The sequence below is a fragment of the Sinocyclocheilus grahami genome, unplaced genomic scaffold, assembly GCF_001515645.1.
Source record: "Sinocyclocheilus grahami isolate Dianchi unplaced genomic scaffold, SAMN03320097.WGS_v1.1 scaffold14.1, whole genome shotgun sequence".
NCBI classification, from domain to species: domain Eukaryota; kingdom Metazoa; phylum Chordata; class Actinopteri; order Cypriniformes; family Cyprinidae; genus Sinocyclocheilus; species Sinocyclocheilus grahami.
The window spans coordinates 3,577,487-3,598,429 of record NW_015505193.1 but is presented as its reverse complement, the minus strand read 5'-3'; the positions used below and the strand labels follow the sequence as shown (position 1 = coordinate 3,598,429).

The 20,943-nt window shown below is 39.0% G+C and overlaps 1 protein-coding gene across 1 annotated transcript in view; it reads left to right on the top strand.

The window, feature by feature from the left end:
• The window catches only part of prtga (protogenin homolog a (Gallus gallus)), a 35,482-nt gene continuing 14,539 nt past the window's right edge, over window positions 1-20,943 (top strand). The window contains exons 1-10 of the mRNA XM_016293200.1: window positions 1-67; window positions 1,225-1,524; window positions 11,544-11,688; window positions 13,092-13,225; window positions 13,317-13,613; window positions 14,478-14,637; window positions 15,573-15,820; window positions 18,056-18,220; window positions 18,968-19,273; window positions 20,139-20,327. Coding sequence (XP_016148686.1) covers window positions 1-67; window positions 1,225-1,524; window positions 11,544-11,688; window positions 13,092-13,225; window positions 13,317-13,613; window positions 14,478-14,637; window positions 15,573-15,820; window positions 18,056-18,220; window positions 18,968-19,273; window positions 20,139-20,327 — 2,011 coding nt within the window. The remainder of the gene's footprint in view (window positions 68-1,224; window positions 1,525-11,543; window positions 11,689-13,091; window positions 13,226-13,316; window positions 13,614-14,477; window positions 14,638-15,572; window positions 15,821-18,055; window positions 18,221-18,967; window positions 19,274-20,138; window positions 20,328-20,943) is intronic.

The following is a 20,943-nucleotide window of genomic DNA, read 5'->3' as shown; positions in this document are numbered from 1 at the left end:
ATGGCGTCTTTTAAAACGGATTTATTCCAGCGTCTGCTGTTTCTTGCAGTGTTTCTATCAATCTCAGGTAAGAGCGTTTATCTCATATTTGCACAAACAGGAATGAGTTATGAATGAACCTCAGGATGTTTCGTGACTTAAATGAGCAGGATGAGGGATTTCATGCACTGAAACCTAAGAATTATATAGAAAAGACCATTAAATGTATATTTAATTACACTTTTTTCATAAATATGTGATTGCATACAACAGAGCGTTAAATACATATAGAGATCCACTGATTGATTCACTCACGCGCACGGAACACAATGTAACAAACTTCAAAGCAGCGTCGGGAATTATGCAAATGTTCAATGTTAAGAGATTAAAATGATTCTTGCATCACAATGTCTTATTGCACATTCTGATTTTCTTGAAGTGTCTTTAAATTTCATTTCACAAACATTCTTGTAACTGCTTCTTGCATAATCAAATAGTTGGTAATATCATGAAGCTTTATGCATATTCAGAGGTGAATGTTTATGAACATCAAAGAAGTGAATCATAATCTGAAATAGAGCTATTTAATATAGAGAAAGCTATCTGAGCTATCACTTTGATATTAACAAGCTTTCTTGCACAATGTGATGCAGATCAGATTATTAGTGAATCATTGCATCATAAAGCTTTTTTCATATTTATGCATTTTCATATCTGACTTAATACAATATGACTGCCGATATATTAAACGTTTATAATAGTTGAAACATTTTATATTGTGAAAATGACACCAAAGTGCCAATATTTTTTACTCTTCTGCATTTAGATGTTTTTTTTCTTCCTTCTCTTTATTTCTCGTTGTGCACAAAAAGAACATTTCAAGCCGCTTTATAACTTACGAAGAGCGATGCATCTCATAAAAATGCTAAAATGTTCCCAAGTCATAAATGCATAACATTATATTCTTGAAATGCTTTCTTTGAATCCTTTAATAAAGTGTTTTTATTTCCATTTTTATTCTCCTGCTTGTCCTGCTCTCGTAGCAGCTCTAGTCACGGTGGGCTGCTAAATGTCTAGTGAATTTCATGCTGGGAATAAATTACAGCTCTTCTTTAGACGAGGATCGAGTCTCTTCTGACTTCATGAGCCATGAATAAGGGGATTACGGTCGAATATGATTACTGCATCTCAGAGTCTCACTCAGTGGCAACAGTTTGACTCGCTTTCTTCTCTCTGTCTCTGCAGGTGTGATGAGTTTTAGTGAGCTGTTTTTTATAAAGGAGCCCCATGATGTGACGGCGATGAGGAGGGACGCTGTGATTTTGGACTGTCAGGCCCACGGCGAGGCTCCCATCGGCATCCGCTGGCTGAAGAACACAGCGGCGCTCACAGAGTCGGAGCGCGTTCACCTGCTCACCAACGGCTCTCTGTTCATCTCAGAGGTGGAAAGCCGTAAGGACAAATCAGATGAAGGGTTCTACCAGTGCCTTGCCCAGAACAAATATGGCTCTATTCTGAGCCAGAGAGCCCGCTTGACTATCGCAGGTAAGTTGCATTGGTGTTTTTGCCCCGATATGTGTCAGTGTTGCTCAGATGTCTTTTGAGATTAAAGGAATAGTTCACCCAAAAATGGGTCAATGGCTCAGGACATCCAAAATGTAGATGAGTTTGTTTCTTCATCAGATTTGGATAAATGTAGCATTGCATTACTTGCTCAGGGTGCCGTCAGAATGAGAGTCCAAACAGCTGATAAAAACATCACAATAATCCACAAGCACTCCAGTCCAGCAGTTAATGTCTTGAGAAGCCAAAAGCTGAAACAAATACATCATTATGATGTTTTTAACTTCAAAACCGTCACTTCTGGCTAAAAAACGAGTCCTCTATCCATAATAACGCTCTGAATCAGGAGAGAAATCTGCACAGATCAAGCACCGTTTACAAGCCAAAACAGCTCTAAACAAATATGTTGCTGCATTTTGATGTGAGAGAACAACAGGGGATGCACCTTTTCACTGGAGGACGCGTTATTATGGATTACGGACTCGTTTTTTAGCCAGAAGCGACGGTTTGAAGTTAAAAACATATTAATGATGGACTCATTTGTTACAAACAGCAGCTTTTGGCTTCACAAGACATTAACTGCTGGACTGGAGAGGTGAGGATTACTTGTGGATTACTGTGATGTTTTTATCAGCTGTTTGGACTCTCGTTCTGACGGCACCCATTCACTGCAGAGCATCCATTGGTGAGCAAGTGAAGTAATGCTAAAAGTCTCCAAATCTGATGAAGAAACAAACTCATCTACATCTGGGAAGGCCTGAGGGTGAGGACATTATCAGCAAATTTTCTTTTCTGGGTGCACTATTGCTTTAAATCGACTACAGCTCTATCAACCTAAACTAGCATCAGAGATCATGTTAGGTTCAGCAACAAGCCCTTTTCTTATCAAGAGCCACTCGGAACATAGATTTTTCCAATGGCATCAGCTCTAACTGGATCTTTATTTTTAAGATTATGTGTGTGTTTATGCATTTTCTGGAATCTGGCTCTAAAGAATTCCTGACTCATTCATGGACACACAGAGGAAGTGCGGTGTGATGGATGAGGCTCATTATTTACTGTGCCGTCAGAGTCTGTCAGCAGATTTACAGCACAGAAATCAGCACTAATGAGTGTCGACAGAAAGGTCAAGATGACAGAGACAGACAGACAGACTAATGTTTAAAAGTTTGGGGTCGGTAAGAGTTTTTAATGTTTTTGAAAGAAGTCTCTTCTGCTCACCGAGGCTGCATTTATTTGATCAAAAATACAATAAAAACAGTAAAAATGTGAAATATTATTACAATTTAAAATAATTGTTTTCTGTGTGAATATATTTTAAAATGAAATGTATTTCTGTGATGCGCAGCTGTATTTTCAGCATCATTCCTCCAGTCTTCAGTGTCACATGATCTTCAGAAATCAGTATAATATGCTGATCTGCTGCTCGAGAAACATTTCTGATTATTATCAATGCTGAACACAGTTGTGCTGCTTCATATTTCTGTGGAAACCGTGATACATTTTATTTCTTTGATGAATAGAAAGTTCAAAAGGACAGAATTTATTTGAAATAGAAATCTTTTGTAACATTATAAATGTCTTTGCTGTCACTTTTGATTCATTTAATGCATACTTGCTAAAAAAAAAAATGAAGGAAAAAATCTTATCTGACAATATTATTGGTTTGATTATGCAGATATTTTAAAACATGACACATTCAAGCCTTATTTTTAAAAAAGAAGTGTTTTTCTATTCCATGTTTCAAAAGCATTAAACAGTCATTTTTTTATTCTACAGTAAAAAAAAATTTTTTAGTTAAAGCATGTCAAATTCTTGATCAAAGTGTAATCAGAATGAGATTAGTCTAATAAAAAACAGGCTAAACTATCAGTCATCAAATGGGTTATTGGCGATAATGTGCTCAAATGATTGGTTAATGTGTGATACAGATAGCTGGAGGATAGATGTGTGTGTTAGTGTGTGTCAGTCCTGCGCTCGAGGCCTCGCGGCTGTGTGAGAATGTGTCCATTGGTGTGTAAATGAAGCCCGGCAGGTTTGAAAAGCTCAGCTTGCGGAGGACACTAGTGCCCCGGTGTTAAAGAGCACATGACCCCTATTCACAGTGCTCTGCTTTTATATCAGCACCTCCTGACCGCAGCCATTATTCCTGCTCTCCTGTCTGTGTGTGTGCGTGTGTGTGTGCGTGAGTGTGTGTGTGTGTGTGTGTGTGTGAGAGAGAGAGTGTGAGTGAGTGAGTGAGTGAGTGAGTGAGTGTGTGTGTGTGAGTGAGTGAGTGAGTGGGTGTGTGTGTGTGTGTGTGTGTGAGAGAGAGAGTGTGAGTGAGTGAGTGAGTGAGTGAGTGAGTGTGTGTGTGTGAGTGAGTGAGTGAGTGGGTGTGTGTGTGTGTGTGTGTGTGAGAGAGAGAGTGTGAGTGAGTGAGTGAGTGAGTGAGTGAGTGTGTGTGTGTGAGTGAGTGAGTGAGTGGGTGTGTGTGTGTGTGTGTGTGTGAGAGAGAGAGTGTGAGTGAGTGAGTGAGTGAGTGAGTGAGTGTGTGTGTGTGAGTGAGTGAGTGAGTGGGTGTGTGTGTGTGTGTGTGTGTGAGAGAGAGAGTGTGAGTGAGTGAGTGAGTGAGTGAGTGAGTGTGTGTGTGTGAGTGAGTGAGTGAGTGGGTGTGTGTGTGTGTGTGTGTGTGAGAGAGAGAGTGTGAGTGAGTGAGTGAGTGAGTGAGTGAGTGTGTGTGTGTGAGTGAGTGAGTGCGTGAGTGTGTGTGTGTGTGTGTGTGAGTGTGAGTGTGGTGTTTGTGTGTGTGTGTGTGTGTTTGACAGGGGCTTTTAAAGGTCCTCTCCTGAGGCTGTGTGTTGTGCTGCGCTGTTTCAGGACAAAAGAGTGTTTCTTCTGCTCTCACTGCATTCTCTCATTTCGAGCAAAACTTGAGCGCAAATGTTTGCAGAGGAAGTGACTGTTCTAGAGGAGTTTTCACTAGCAAACCTTTGAAATAAAAGTTGAGAGAAGACAAAGTTGATATCTACTGTAAATGAAGCATAACTGGGATCTCCATGAAGTTTACTGAGCTATTAAAGAGAAACAGTTCTGTTTTTGTTGTTTGCACACATGCATGTGTTTAGGATGTTTATGTCTTGCCTCTATACGACCTGTAGGTGTTTTTAGGAGTTTTTGCTGGTGATGTCTGTATGTTTGCAGGTGTTTGAGAGCTGTAGCGGTGCTCACTGCTGTTGTAAATCTGCTAATGAGTCTGATTGTGTAACAGGACAGTGAAGAAACGGAAGGGGGAGAAACACAGCAAATGTTACAGAGGGACAAAATATGACACTCTCCTGAACTCCGCTTCACCCCGAGAGCCCACGTGCACATCTATAGTGTGGGGTTTACAGAGAGAGCATTATGGGAATGGAGTCGTTGTGTGTTATGAAGTAAAGACAGTGTTTTACAGGCTGGTTTTAAAGGAGCATTTAGAGTCTTTCTACAGACTCTCTAAAAGCCCGTAAAATTTGCAGGTACCTGGGAAATACTGTCAAGATGGTCAGCAAAGCTGCTAGAAGGGAATTGTGGGGGAGATAAGCTCACTTTTTGAGTTGAAACACACATTTGAGTTAAAAACCTGATCAACTGGACAGTATTATGAATATGGATGATATATTTTCATTGATTTAGCTAATCATATACAATTATTTTATCTATTAAAAAATAAAAATACATACTAAAGAATATTATTATATATTTAAAACGTTATGCATATATATGCATATATATATTACAACTTTAGTTTAAGCATATATATCTATATATTAACTTACAACTTGCATACAGCTTTAATTATGTAATGCAACTTTAAGGATTTTTTATGCATTAAAATGAGTTTGTGACTCAGGCCTGGTTGTTTTGAGGGCTGGTGTTGGGAGGGTCTTTATCAATTTATCTGTGTTTCACATGTTTACACTGATGGATTTAGCAGGACATTTTTATATAATGTAAATATTTTGCATCATGCAATCAGTGCAACCTACAACTGATCTCAAACACATAAAATAATTTATTATGCCGATTAATTTAATGCTCAATTTGCTCAAAAACTTTAATTATTTAATGCATATTTTTTGGGATTATTTTCAGGACTTTTTATGCAGTAAATAGTAAAAAGTTATTTTATTTTTAAATGTTTTTTTATATATATAATAATTTATTATGCTGATTAATTTGCATTCAATTTAACAATAACTATTAAATGCATAATAACATTTTTTGGCTGTAGCGCCCAGCTTTCTTACACAAACACACTCACATAAGAGTTAAAGTCCTCTGATCCTGAACGGCTGATTTAATGATTTTATTGCAGTGAGTTGAGCTGGTGGTCTCCATGTGATTGCTTTCTGCTCCGCTGGTTTGCTAAATTCGTGAAAAGCTTTTTTTCTCTCCGTCTCCTTTTGTCCCATCTGCCCCCAACTGCCCAGGCCAAAAAAGCAGATTTCTTTGCGGGGCATTTGTTTGACCAGATCGAGCTGGTCAGGGCAGCTGGCGCTTTGCACCAATGGAAAGGCAATTATGCAAACGAGAGAGAAGTATGCAGGGTTTTAGTAAAGTTTGATAACAGCATAGTTTGTCTTGTTTCGGATGAGAAGTGAGAGTCCAGAGGTTGAGTGTGATTTTAGCACCATTATGTGGTGATGGAGGTGACACACTTTCTTTTCATCATGCTTGTGTTTTTGACACCACGTGTTGGCAGATGCTGTGAACAGGTTTGTGTGTGTGTGTGTGTGTGTGAGAGAGAGATTGATGGTTCCACATGTTTAGACCTTTTGCCCTACTCACCTCTACTCATATATCAGTCACTATCACACATGTTTACTTAGCTATCTAAATGAGGACATACCTTCATCTATTGTCTTATATCAAACTGATTAGATGAACCCAATTAACCCAAACACTACCACTAAAAGAAAACTATTTCTTTTTTTAGAGAGAGAGAGAAAAAATAAAATAATATATATATATATATATATATATCATAAAATATATGTTTATTTCTGTTTATTTAAATATATACATTAATATAATTTATGTATATTTATATTTAAAAATATTAATTTAACTTTAATATATACATTTAATATTAAATGTATTAATATATATACACACACACACACACACACACACGCATTTAAAAATATTAATTTAAATGTAATACTTTAATAATATATAGAACATGTATGTTATATAAATACATATTATGCCCAATAATAATAACAAGACGAAGAAATAAGAAAAAGATAGTAGAATTTGAAGGCTATAAATATTGTAAAGATGATCTTATGAACATTGTAAAAGGTCTTGAATTCCCTAACTGAGTGTAAATCCATTGTGTGTGGAGACGGCGGGTCAGCGCTGATGTCAAAGGTGGCCTTCTTCCGCAGTTTAAAATTAGAAACATGCCTGAGTTTGTGACTCACGCCTGCTTGTTTTGAGGGCCGGTGTTGGGAAACGGCCCCTCATACTGGGTCCCTGAGGGCCTCTAATGTGTTCCTAGAATTCCTGGAATTGCCACAGGAACATCACAATGCTCTTTTCTTTCCTCGATCTGACCGGATGTCTGATGTGGGAAAGGTTTGTGGATATTATCTTGAATGCAATATAAACGGGGGACGTTGTGTTTTTACAGTAGATGCTCTCAGTGGATGATGATGAAAATAGCATCCAGTATATTCTTTAAAAGTCATGTTTTTTTTGCTAGGCGATGCTTCAGGCCTCCGGAGTCAATACTAACCAGGATAATGAGTCAAACCTGAAGCGTTTGAGATGAGATGAGATGTTTGAGGAACTTCAGAGGGGCAAAACGGCTTTAGATCGCAGTGTGGCATGTGAAAGGTTGCCATGGTTTCCCTAAGTGGCGGTCGGAAAGGTCAGAGGTTTCTTTAAATTGCCCAGCAGGTTGTTGTGCAGGGAAACAGCAGCGAGGAGAGAAATATTCCTGCTAATAACAGACAAAAACATGCCAGCGTAGATCAGCTCATCTCTCTGGATATATAAGCATGGCTCATTTAGATTTATGAATCCTGACCACCATAACTGACACAATGTAGTCCTGAGAGACCGAGGCTGTGCTACAAAACCTAGCGATCTGTCTCGATGCCCATTAGACATTCGGTAATATGAACATGCACAGTATTATTATCATGGGCACTTTATAATACTGTGAGTAATTCTAGGTACCTTATTATCTGAATTGTTTATTTTCCATCAAGTAGTTAAAATTGACAACACTGCAAAAATGTGCAACTTTGTGTAAACAGCCATTCGCTTTGGTGCTCATCAAACAACAGCAAATCCATAATATTTACTTTCAAACTTTTGTTTACTTGTTTACATTTTTAACATTTTAATCTGGATTAAAACATGCCAGCCCAGAAAACCTATCTAGTTATTTGTTGAAAATGTTCTGATTCTTTAGTATTATTCTAAATTATTCCACTTTTGGTGCTTTTTACATTTTTTTGTGTATTGTTTTTTTTTGTGTATTGTAAATATTAAAGGTTATGTTATTTTTAAAAAAATTAATAGAAAAAAAATTATAGTTGTTATTAAGACGATAGTTAGCTTATCTTTTCAACTTGTTTTTGTAAAGTAATTCAATACCATGATAAAAGCTCGAGCAATTATTAAAACATTGAATTTTGTGCATTTTATAACATCTTGAAACTAAAATTTCTGCTGATTTGCAAAAAAAGGAGACCTTTTATTGCCTGATTTGATTATGATGAGTTCAAAAATATCAATGAAAACTTTCCATCACGTACAGTTTTTCACAAAATAAGAATTAAATTTGTTTTTTATTATATAAATAGTATGTATCAACTTTAATGCACTTATGCACAAAATAAAAAAGTATTCAAAATGTAATTTAACTTACAGTCTGTAAAGGAGTGAAAAAAGTGTGTGGGGGGGGGGAAATCAGGATTAGGCATAAAATAATGTCAGGATTAGGCATAAAATAATGTCAGGATTAGGCATAAAATAATGTCATGCATGTGAAAATGAGCTGAGAATTGAACAAAGAGTTGTAATCTGGCTCAGATTCAGACAGGAATCATGTGTTTGTGGTGTTTTTCTGCTAATTAAGGGAAATACAAGACTTCGTCACCGCACAAATGGTTGTAAAAGTGAAAATGCTTAGAAATGCATCATATTTTGTGAAAAAGTGTGGCGTGTTAAAGCAAAATTGCCACTATTTTTGGAATCAGCATCCAAAATGACTAAGAAACGAGTGCTGGATTTGATTCAGCAGTACGGTGATATCAATGCTTTGCAGGATTGTAAGCATGTTGACTCTGAATTTGCCATAATGCATGCATTAATGTTTCTGTCTGTATCTAAAAACGCTGTCTAAGCAGGCGGTGTGAGTGCTACTCTACATTTATTTAATCACAGATATTGCTCTCTGGGTGACCATTTGACCTGTTGCTCTTCAGCGGATCAGATTAGACACAATAGCCGTGCTGTTTTCAGTGCTCGGGGGGAAGATAAGGGTCTCGGGATATTCTCCGGCCTCCCTGCCCCCATACGGCTGAGAGGCTAAAGGCCAGAGGGAGAGGTCCTGAGCGTGGCCTCTGATTGGATGATGAGGGGCCAATTCTGGCTTCTGATTGGCCGGCGGGGGCCTGCTGGACGGACCCTGATTGACCAGCTTTTGGGCTTTGCATTCTTCCCTTTTGTTCACAGACGAAGCATTCTTTGCCTCTGTTGTCAATTCTCTAAAGCAGGAGCGAGAGGTGAGGTCAGGTCACGACACAGCGGGACTGTGTTTGTTCACCGCGCTTGTGCATAATGCATCTGCTAATAAAACCTTAAAACATCTCAAATTACTTTTCCATTAAAGATGGATTAACTAGCATCCTACATTACGGCATTTTAATGTGTCAAAGTTGCATGGAAGTGTGTCAGAACATCTTCATCGGTCTCTAGAGGATAAGCTGAGATGCTAATGAACAGCTTTCAGTTGAACGCCGAAGTGATGAGGATGTTAAGTGATGTTTTACCTTGACAGAAACACTGTAGTTTGAGCATGAGTGTGTGTGTGTGTGTGTGTGTGTGTGTGTGTTGAAGGCTGAAATGTCAGTATGGAGGTGGCATCTCTTACCTGCACTAAAAGATCTTTTAAGGGCTCTTTGTAATGATCCGCTTTCAGAAAACACTTACACACTCGTATTGCTTTACCGTCACTGACAATCACTCGCTGAGACAGACGGACAGAGAGAGAGAGAGAGAGAGAGGGTGAAAGTTTCATCCCTGTCTGGATATGTGTTATTTTAATATCAGTCTATTGAAAGCAGTTATATGCGTAAGTAAACTGCATAGAAATAAATTTTTTCCCCCATGTGGCTTTAGTGAGAACAGTCAGAATTTGTGTGATTTTTATATCTGATCTGGACATTCATCATAACTACATGCTTGATTTAGCCTTGACATGAATCATAAAATAATGCATAAAATAATTTATAAATTGCACGATATATGAAAGATAAGAAAATTATATTAAATATGATATTATTATTATCTATAACAACAACAACGATATGACCCTGTGTGTACTGATCCACAGACCTGTGCTGCTCTGAAAGCGTCTCCTGAGCGAAGGAGAGGAACTCGCTGAAACGGAAGTGTCCTCTTCTAGTGTTGCTCTGTTGTGTTAGTGGCTTGGTTTCTGGTTCATGTTTGGTGGGCCGGGATGCCTGAGCAGGGATGAGCTCACTGCTGCTCAGGATTGGTTGAGGTCAGAGGTGAGAGGTCAGGTCAGTGGAAGGGACAGACTCACAGATCCTCTTATAATGCTGCTTCAGCAGCTGCACAGCCAAACACAAACTCGATCAAGTTGTAGTTATATAAACTAAAAGATTTTTTGTTAAAAATGAACATGAAACTAGAGACGCGTTAAACCAACATTAATGCCTTTCAGTCCTAAAACAGGCCGTTTATGGTGAGCTGTGTTTGCTTTTAGTGATTATTATCACTCAGAAAGCCACAAGAGTCTTTTTAAAGGAATGGAGCCAGGGTTATTATAGTTAACTAAAATTAAACCATTAAAAAAAGTGCTACTTGAAATAAAATATTTAAAAAATGTAACTTATTTCTCATTTTCATTTAGTTTAATGTGATGTACTAAAATAACTAAAGCTGAGACTGAAAAAAGAAACTGTAGACATATATAACAAAAACAAAAAAATGACTAAAACGTTATTAAAAAATAATAACAGAAAATAAAAATAAAACTATTAATAAAAACTATAATAGTATAATTTACTTGCTCTTATTAATGCACCTGTGTTTTGTTTTTTTTAACACCATGCCATTGTTGTATTATATATTTTTTTATGTTTTTTTGCTTTAACTTTGAAATGTATTACACCCTATATTTCATGCATGTATATATATATATATATATATATATATATTAATTAAGTTCAAGGAAACACAGTTTAAGACTTTTTTAAACTATTTTTTTTTGCCATAATCGAGCAGCCCTACCCTTAAATATCTCTAAACATGAGGACTTTCTAATAGAGCTCAAATGTTTTTGTTGGAGAGAAATACGTGAAGGTTTCACAAAGCAAAAGGGTTTTGTTTGGAGAGAAACACACACACACGCACACACACACACACACACAGAGAGAGAGAAGTGTTAGCAAAAGGTTGGTGTTATGCTGGCGTGAGGTGTTTGCCGCTAGTATTTATCTAAAGCTTTTGGTTCAGTTTGACTCATTCATCTCTGCTGACGGTGTGAGTATGTGTGCTGGATCACCTTACAACCAAACCTCTCTCGCTCCTTCTTCTTTCTATTTTGTCCTATTTTGATTCTCTCACACATCACTGGCATTTGAACATGATAAAATTTGCCATTAAGACAAGACATTATCCATTCACAGCTCAATAAGTGGCTACTGAGATTCTTAGAGTCTAAAGAAGTTGACTCTCATATAGATGATGGTGACTATTTTGTTATCTTTCCGCAGGTTTATCCACCTTCACTCAGCAGCCGGCATCAATCACGGTTATGGAGGGATCCGTCGCACGATTCACCTGTAAAATCATGGCCACGCCCCCTCCAGTCATCACCTGGGAGTTTAACAGAGTCACTTTACCACTGGCCACTGAAAGGTACAGCTCCGCCCACCTACTAGCAGGAGGAGGGGCTTAGTGTTGACCACTTACTCGTACTTTATTTTGGTAATTTAAAGGCACAGTATGTAAGTTTTCACCACTAGAGGGCGCGTATTCAAAACAAACAAAGAAACAAAGGAGTAGTTGGATGACGCCGTGAGTGTGGAATCATGGGAGTTGTCGTCTTCATCCCCACAGCCGATTTATTAACGTCGTAGTATGAAGCAGAATGAGGCGGAAAGCCGTCAAAGCGAAACGAGGTCGCTGAAGCAATTGCTAATGAGAGACGAGCGCGACACATGGCTCGAAAGCAGTGGAGCTTTTATTATGCCACAGTCGAGCGCTTCCGCTGCTTCCGGGCGTGCGTATGTGGGGTAAAGCAGCAGAGCTTTTTTTATGCCACAGTCGAGCGCTTCCGCTGCTTCCGGGCGTGCGTATGTGGGGTAAAGCAGCAGAGCTTTTTTTATGCCACAGTCGAGCGCTTCCGCTGCTTCCGGGCGTGCGTATGTGGGGTAAAGCAGCAGAGCTTTTTTTATGCCACAGTCGAGCGCTTCCGCTGCTTCCGGGCGTGCGTATGTGGGGTAAAGCAGCAGAGCTTTTTTTATGCCACAGTCGAGCGCTTCCGCTGCTTCCGGGCGTGCGTATGTGGGGTAAAGCAGCAGAGCTTTTTTTATGCCACAGTCGAGCGCTTCCGCTGCTTCCGGGCGTGCGTATGTGGGGTAAAGCAGCAGAGCTTTTTTTATGCCACAGTCGAGCGCTTCCGCTGCTTCCGGGCGTGCGTATGTGGGGTAAAGCAGCAGAGCTTTTTTTATGCCACAGTCGAGCGCTTCCGCTGCTTCCGGGCGTGCGTATGTGGGGTAAAGCAGCAGAGCTTTTTTTATGCCACAGTCGAGCGCTTCCGCTGCTTCCGGGCGTGCGTATGTGGGGTAAAGCAGCGCTGTTTTATCATACTAGATACGTTTGAAAGTTCTGTTATAATGCTACTCTGTGCGGTCGTCACCTGTCTAATAAAGCGTCTTTGGTGTTTCCATGTTTTCTACAAAACAAAATTCGAGAATTCGAGGGGTTATGACGTCCTTAGTAATGACACTATGGACACGGTCCGTGTCACTAGTTAAAATTGCTTATTTCTCTGGATTTAAACATTTTTCAAAACATTTGGGATAATGTAAGTACACAAGTCAGCAAAATATATAACACTGTTCTAGTGGTTTTTGGATATTTTAATAAAAAAATCTTACATATTGTGCCTTTAATTTATTATAATGCATATATAGTATGTTTGTTCCACAATTATTTCAAATGTTACATTTATTTTTGATGTATTACTCTGTACATTATAAACATTACATATTTTATCGTATATTGTTTTAAGTGAATGTTTGCATGTCTCAATCCAGAATCACAGTGCTGCCCAGCGGCGTTTTACAAATTCAGGGAGTTGAACCGGCCGATGCTGGGAGTTACCGCTGTGTGGCGACTAATATCGCCAGTCGACGCAGGAGCTCCGAGGCCGTGCTAACCGTGACCGCAGGTTAGATAAACACCTAAAGAGTAGTTTTTATGTACAGTACAGTATTTTATATGCATCATTTTCATTTCCTCTCTTTTTTGCTTCTCAATAGCTCCATCTCCCAGAGTTCCTCAAAGGCCTCGTATCATCGCCGGTCCACAAAATCTGACCGTGGCGGTTCACAGCACGGCTCTGCTGGAGTGCATGGCGACCGGAAATCCTCGTCCGCTGATCTCATGGAGCCGCGCTGACCATAAATCCATTGACGTTCACAAAACAAAGGTTCTTGGCAATGGAAACCTGCTCATATCTGACGTGAAACCCCAGCACGCCGGAATCTACTTTTGCCGCGCAACTACGCCAGGAACCAGAAACTATACGATTGCCGCCGCTAATATAACTGTTTTAGGTAAAGTAAAAGATCATTATAGTGAGCACAGAGTTTCTGCGGGTCTTAAAATTAAATTCAAATTCATGGAGTTAAATGGTGTTGTATGCACTGCAAAAAATGAATATCTTTTTCAGCATTTCTGTTTTCAAGTACAAATGTTTAGACATGCTGAAATCAAGTTACTTTTACTTGAGATGCCAACTGAACAAATGAAGTCTTGATTTCTGAGAAACTGAACAAAAAAATGTTTATGCTTAAAACAAGAAAAAATATCTCTCATTAAGGAATGAAAATTACGTTTCTGTTTGAATTAAGTCACATTGCGCATTGACATATTTGTCCTTGTTTTAATCATAAACTCAGAAATGTCTCAGAAGTCAAGACTTCTAATCTTCTGTCATTCTGCATCTCAAGAAAATGTTTCTTAATTTAAAAATCTTTAGATATTTGCTCTGGAGAACAAGACAAAAATAGATGAAGGACATTACTTTTTGCAGTGTGATCAGAAGATACAGTAAAATTATTTCTATATTCTAGTAAGTGTGAGGAGAGCTCTTCAAGCCTTAAACTTTTTTTTTTTTGTAAAATAAAATAAAATAATAAATAAAAAAGTAATGGAGATTGGTACAAATTTATATTTTCAAACTTTGAAGCATTGCTAATACAAGACCATTGCAATTACTGTATATACCATATTGACATATTGTGTTCCCTTCAATTTATTCCTTAATTTTTTTGTACTTTTTTGTAAATTTACCTGCAGAAACCCTGTGAGCATGCTCTTTTACCTTTACTGTTTTATGGCCTTAATAAATAAACATTTGCTTTAGATTTCACAAAAACATGCATTTAATAAATGCATCTGTGTGTATTTTTGTGCAGCGCCGCCGTCTCTCGTGGAGTGGCCGGAAAGCGTGACCCGACCGAGGGCCGGTACCGCCCGCTTCGCGTGTGTGGCCGAGGGATTTCCGACCCCTCAGATCACATGGCTGAAGAACGGTGAACCCGTTCACTCGAACGGACGCGTCAAGATGTATAACAGGTACTGGCATGTGAAACACATCAGTGCATTCAAGAACGTGCATGGCCTGAACCAATAAATGTGTCTCTTGGAAGTCTTTTTTTATAGCTGCATCTGCTTGAATTGTTTAATGCACCTCAGATTCACAACCATCTTAATGTAAAGCTTTCTGACAGAGATGCTGCTGCCTTAAAGTTAGAGTCCATTGCATGTGTTTCTGTTTGTCTTGAATTTGATTTGAAGTGTATATTTTGAGCACTACCTGATGCCCGACGTTGATGTCGCTCTGGGTTTGAATTGGCTCATTCGTCTGCTGGAAACTCTGTCCTGCTGAAATATTTATCAGCTGGTTTCTTATGTGGAACAAGAGAGGGTTAATTATTCAGTGCTCTGCTAATGGTGTTTGAGCTGATTTTCCTCTAATTTGTCTTCCTGTCTGGGTTTGTCATGGGATCCTGAAAGCAAAAAGGAGGGGAAGTGATTTGGACTAGTGCTATTGACATGCTCATTTCCACCTCAACATACACATGTTAAACATGCATGTTAAATATATGTGTCTAGGTTCATTTTCACTTCTTGCATCTATAAATATTCATGTTACAAAACATATTTTTAATGTTGCATCATATAAAAGTATAATATAATATAATATTCATTTTCTTATTATATAAAATAAAGAAAATTAATCACATGTTCTCCCAAATTCTCATTACTGTAATGCATCCTGATGTTTTAGTTTTTTAGTAGTTTTTATTATTCTCCATGGTGAGTCTCATTCTCAGTCATGTGATTTTTCAAAAGGCAGTGCAACAAATGCTACTGCTAAAATTTATTTTTTACTTTACTTTTTAACTTTTCTTACTTTAGAGTTTGAGATGCAGTATTAACAGGTTTTGTGTGATCTCAGTATATGAATGAGTTTTTTTCATCATGAAAAACATTGTTTGTTTTCACAGTAAACTGGTGATTAACCAGATTATTCCTGAAGATGACGGCATATACCAGTGTCAGGCGGAGAACGAGCAGGGTTCAGTTCTGGCCATGGCTCGTCTGATCGTAGTAATGTCGGACAACCGGCCGAGCGCGCCCAGAAATGTCCGTGCGGACACCGTATCCAGCTCAGCCATCTTACTGGCCTGGGAGAGACCCATGTACAACTCGGACAAAGTCATCGCTTACTCTGTACACTACATGAAGGCAGAAGGTGAGTGTCTCAGATGTAAACAGAGAAATATGGAGCAAACTGTGGTGAAAATGCACAAGAACCCAATTAAAGAAAGAGTTCACCCAAAAATGAAAATTTGCTGAAAATGTGCTCACCCTCAGGCCATCCGAGATGTAGATGAGTTTGTTTTGTCATCAGATTTGGAGAAATGTAGCATTGCATCACTTGCTCAGCAGTGAATGGGTGCCGTCAGAATGAGAGTCCAAACAGCTGATAAAAACATCACAAGTAATCCACACCACTCCAGTCCGTCAGTTAATGTCTTGAGAAGCAAAAAGCTGAAACAAATCCATCATTATTATGTTTTTAACTTCAAACCGTTGCTTCTGGCTAAAATATGAGTCTGTAATCCATAAAAACGCTTCATCCAGTGAAATATTCATCGTGTCTGAATCAGGAGAAAAATCTGCACAGATCAAGCACCGTTTACAAGCCAAAACAGCCAAGAACAGTTCTAAACAAACATTTTGATGTGAGAGGACAAGAGGAGATGGACTTTTTCACTGGAGGAATGAAAAATTATGGATTATAAACTCATATTTTAGCCAGAAGCAACATTTTAAAGTTAAAAACTTCTCGAGATGTTAACTGCTGGACTGGAGTGGTGTGGATTACTTGTGGATTATTGTGATGTTTTTATCAGCTGTTTGGGCTCTCATTCTGACGGCACCCATTCACTGCAGAGCATCCATTGCTGAGACAGTGATGCAATGCTACATTTCTCCAAATCTGATGAAGAAACAAACTCATCTACATCTTGGATGGCCTGAGGGTGAGCAAATCTTAAGCAAATTTTCATTCTTGCCAGACTATTCCTTTAATTTATAAATATTCATGACTTTGTGTTGTAAATGCTCTTGCTCTGTTCATGACAGCTGGTTGACTAGTTGAGTACTCTTTAAGTAGTTTCTGTTGCTGAAAAAAAATAGTCACTTCTGGACAAAAATGTCAAGGATAATTGGTTTAGTTCAATAAATTGCTCGCAATTTAAATGCATTGATATTCTTTTAGCTTTTGATAAAGACGTCCAAATAAAACACCTGCCTGCTTGTGAAAAGATAAGGAAGAAAAAACAATGAGATGTCCAACAGGAACTGTTCTGACAAGTGTGAAATCTTTATTAGGGATTTTGCCGGTTGCACTTGGACTTCCAGAATTCCAGGCCATTTAGTGGGAGAAGAATAGTTGTAGAGAAAGAATCCACACTGCATCTGCTCTGGAGGGCAAAAAGCATCGGAAGTGATTGAAAGGGGTGCAAAAGGGGGCTAATTATCCAGAGTGTTGGAGTGTCTTAATCTAACTCTGAAGAGGCTTTGGGGGGTTTGTGCCTCTGCGTCAGAGTCAAAGTCTTCAGCGTGGCCATTCAGCGCCGGAACAAGGCCTTTTCTGTTGACTGTGGAGTATCTTGTTTATTGGGTCAGATATTCAGTTGGGGCCTCAATGCTGTATAGTGTTTCTTTTATTTGAGCATCATAATGTGGGCTAATTAAAGTGTTTTCAGGTGCAGTGGACTTGTGGGAAAACCAGCAGGTGGAATTTGCCTTTAGTTGCATTGATAAAGCGGTTAATTAAAAGAAGGCATGGCCGTGTTGATTGAGTTGACATGTTTCTTTTTATACTGGCACTGGTTTTTGAATTGCCACACATACTAGTAGACTTCATGTATTTCGATTTATAAAGGATAAGGAGCATGCATTTGGGACAATAGAACTTTCCTCTGGACTGTAAAAATGAAAACAAAATTTATTAGAGTATGTTTTACAAGAAAATACTATTTCAGTCTTTTAACATCAGAATTTCATGTTTAATTCAATGTGTTAACTGCCATTCCTTTGTAATTACGTGTGAAATTTACCAGCAATTTATGTGTGAAAATGGTTTCAAAGTCAATTCTACACCATTTTTTCATTTTGGGTAATTTAGTTTCTGTGCATTATTAGATAGAATTTTGTGCGTAATACATTTATGCATTTGGCAGATGCTTTTATTCAAAGCGACTTACATTGCATTCAAAGAATGCATTTTATGTGTTCATACTTTCCCTAGGAATCGAAGCATTGACCTTGGCATTGCAAAGTGTAGCAATGTAGCTGAATTTGTCATGCTTTCCAGACATTGTGAAACATTAAAGTCCATTTGAACTGGAAGTTGCTGCCAACTTTACTGCCGACTTTTGATTTCATGAGGACTTTAAGGCTTGTCATGTCCCAACAGGTCTAAATAACGAAGAGTACCAGATTGTTATCGGTAACGATACCAACCGCTACATCATTGATGAGCTAGAGGCTGGGCGGAACTACACTTTCTACATCGTAGCGTACATGCCAATGGGTGCCAGTCGCATGTCTGACCATGTCATACAGCGGACACTCGAGGACGGTGAGTAGAGGATGAGGATGTGTCCAAACATTGCTGTGTTCTATTGAAGAAATAGTTCACCCAAAAATAAAAATTAAAAAGTTTCTTCATCTAAACAGATTTGGAAAAATGTAGCATTGCATCACTTGCTCAGCAATGGATCCTCTGCAGTGAATGGGTGCCGTCAGAATGAGAGTCCAAACAGCTGATAAAAACATCACAAGTAATCCACACCACTCCAGTCCATCAGTTCACATCTGGAGAAGACAAAAGCTGCGTGTTTGAATGAAACAAATACATCAATACGTTTTTTTTACTTCAATCTTGCTTTTCTGCTCTATCCATAATAACGCTTTCTCCAGTGAAAAAGTAGTCTCATCTGAATCATGAGAGAAATATGTACAGATCACAAACGTGCAGCTTTTGTCTTCTGAAGATGTTAACTGATGGACTGGAGTGCTGTGGGTTACTTGTGGATTATTGTGATGTTTTTATCAGCTGTTTGAATTCTCATTCTGACGGCACCCATTCACTCCATTTTATTTATGATCGAGCTGAGTGAGATTAATGATCTGCCTTTAAGAAAAGATGCAACTTTATGTTGTTGTATGCATTATATAATTGTATTTTCCCCTGAGATCCACTCATAATGCTAGTCAAAGTATCTTGTACCAAAACAATTGCTTATCAAGAGTCTGTGATATTCATAAGTACTATCTGTCATGAATTAAATGTTATTTCTCGTTTCTCTCTCTCTCTCTGGCTCAGTTCCCTTGCGTGCTCCTGAGTTGAGCCTCACCAGCCGCAGTCCCTCTGATATCCAGGTGTCGTGGCAGCCTCTGTCTCATAAGCTGAGTCGCGGTCGTGTCTCTGCATACCGCCTCTCGTACAGGACCAGCACAGACGGGGCAGTGACACAGCTGGAGCTCTCAGGACACAAAACCCATCACCTCCTGGAGGGTCTTCAGCCCGACACCACGTATCTGCTCCGCATCGCTGCAGCAACCAGCATGGGATGGGGAGAACCATCGGCCTGGACATCCCACAGAACACCGAAGGCTTCCAGCACTAAAGGTGGAACATCTATATCTATCTATCTATCTATCTATCTATCTATCTATCTATCTATCTATCTATCTATCTATCTATATATCTATCTATCTGTCTGTCTGTCTGTCTGTCGTTCTATCCTTCTAGTAATGTGCTATAAATGGTCTAATCCAAGTTGGTGTTGATTATTTGGACTGTTTAGATGTGAATCTTCTGATGTCTGTTTGTAAGTGCAAAATTGTAAAACCTGCAACACATGCTTTGAAAAGATCTCTTTCTCTTTGCTTTGGGCTGATAATCTTGTTAAGGCATTGCATTTGTTCCTGCATGACCTTTGACCCTTCTTCTCATCCACATGGGAAAGCTTTTAGTCATGGGTTATAAAGCGAGAGCTGCAGGCCTCTACAGATCTTCCAGTCCCACTGTAAGCCTCAGCTCACATATGAAACTCTGTCACCTGTGATCTACTGGAACCCACTCTGTTAGATTACTACGGTTAAATTTAATGCCTACAAAGATACAGCAGAGCCACAGGAAACTCTGCGGGAGTGTGTTTAATTAAGCTAGGATTGATTTAACCCCAGCGGTGTTCCTGTGAGGTCCCGTCTCGTCTGGACTCGAGAGATTCATAGCAGCAGTTGTGGCCGCTAAATCTTGAAGATTTGTTCTCCTGAGGTTACAGGGCTGGTCGGGTCTGTAGTGACATTTTTTATGTTTTGTTCTTTCTATCAGGAATGAACCGTTTAACCGTGCAGTCTAAACTTACCACGTTTTGTAGTCTGAGAAAAAGCCGTTTTAATGACACTCAACTCAACATGCATTCTATAATTTTTCATGCACAACTTATATGAAGATGTGTTTCTGATTGTCTGTGTATTTTCTCCCATAGTGCCCCTGGCACCAGAGCTGCAGCTGGAGTCTCTGAACTGCACGACTGTGGTGTTGCGTTGGCATCTCCCAGCGGGCAGCGGCACTGGATTGCAGGGCTTCAAACTTTCTTACCATGAAGAGAGCGAACCAGAAGGACCGCCGACCCAGATTCCCCCACACCTCCGCCAGCACACCATTGGAGGCCTGGGTGAGTGCTAGTGACTTCCAAACACCCAATGAAATCCAGCAGCTGTGTGCAGATGTGCCGAAATGGGGAATCTTTTTTTAATGTGCCTTGTTTGTTGTAGTGGCGGTTTGGGAGTCTGATTGGTTAGAGTGGGATGCTAGTTTGTGTAAACACTGAACATGCCACTTTCAGTCCAGCGTTCAACACTGAATGGAGCAGAATTACGTGCTGTTCAGAACTGGAAAAAAAAATCAGTTTCTGAATTTGAATTTAATTTGAATTGAGGATGTGGAATTGCATATTCAAATTTGAATATCGGAAAGTAAAATAAAAATGAAGTGAAATTCAAAGAAATTTTAATTCAGGTTTGTTTGAAAGATTTGAAAAAAACTTTAAAAAGTAGATAGATAGATAGATAGATAGATAGACGGATGGAAGGATGGATAGATAGATAGATAGATAGATAGATAGATAGATGAAAAACAGCAAGATGTGATGCCATACACTCAAAGACTCACATCTGCCTGTTCATTGCTTCATCCAGAGTCTCTAAATGAACAGGCCAGTTGCCAAGAACAAAAGCACTGAAGTGTTTTTCAGATATGTAGATTTGTGGCTCTCCTCCCTAAACTCCCAG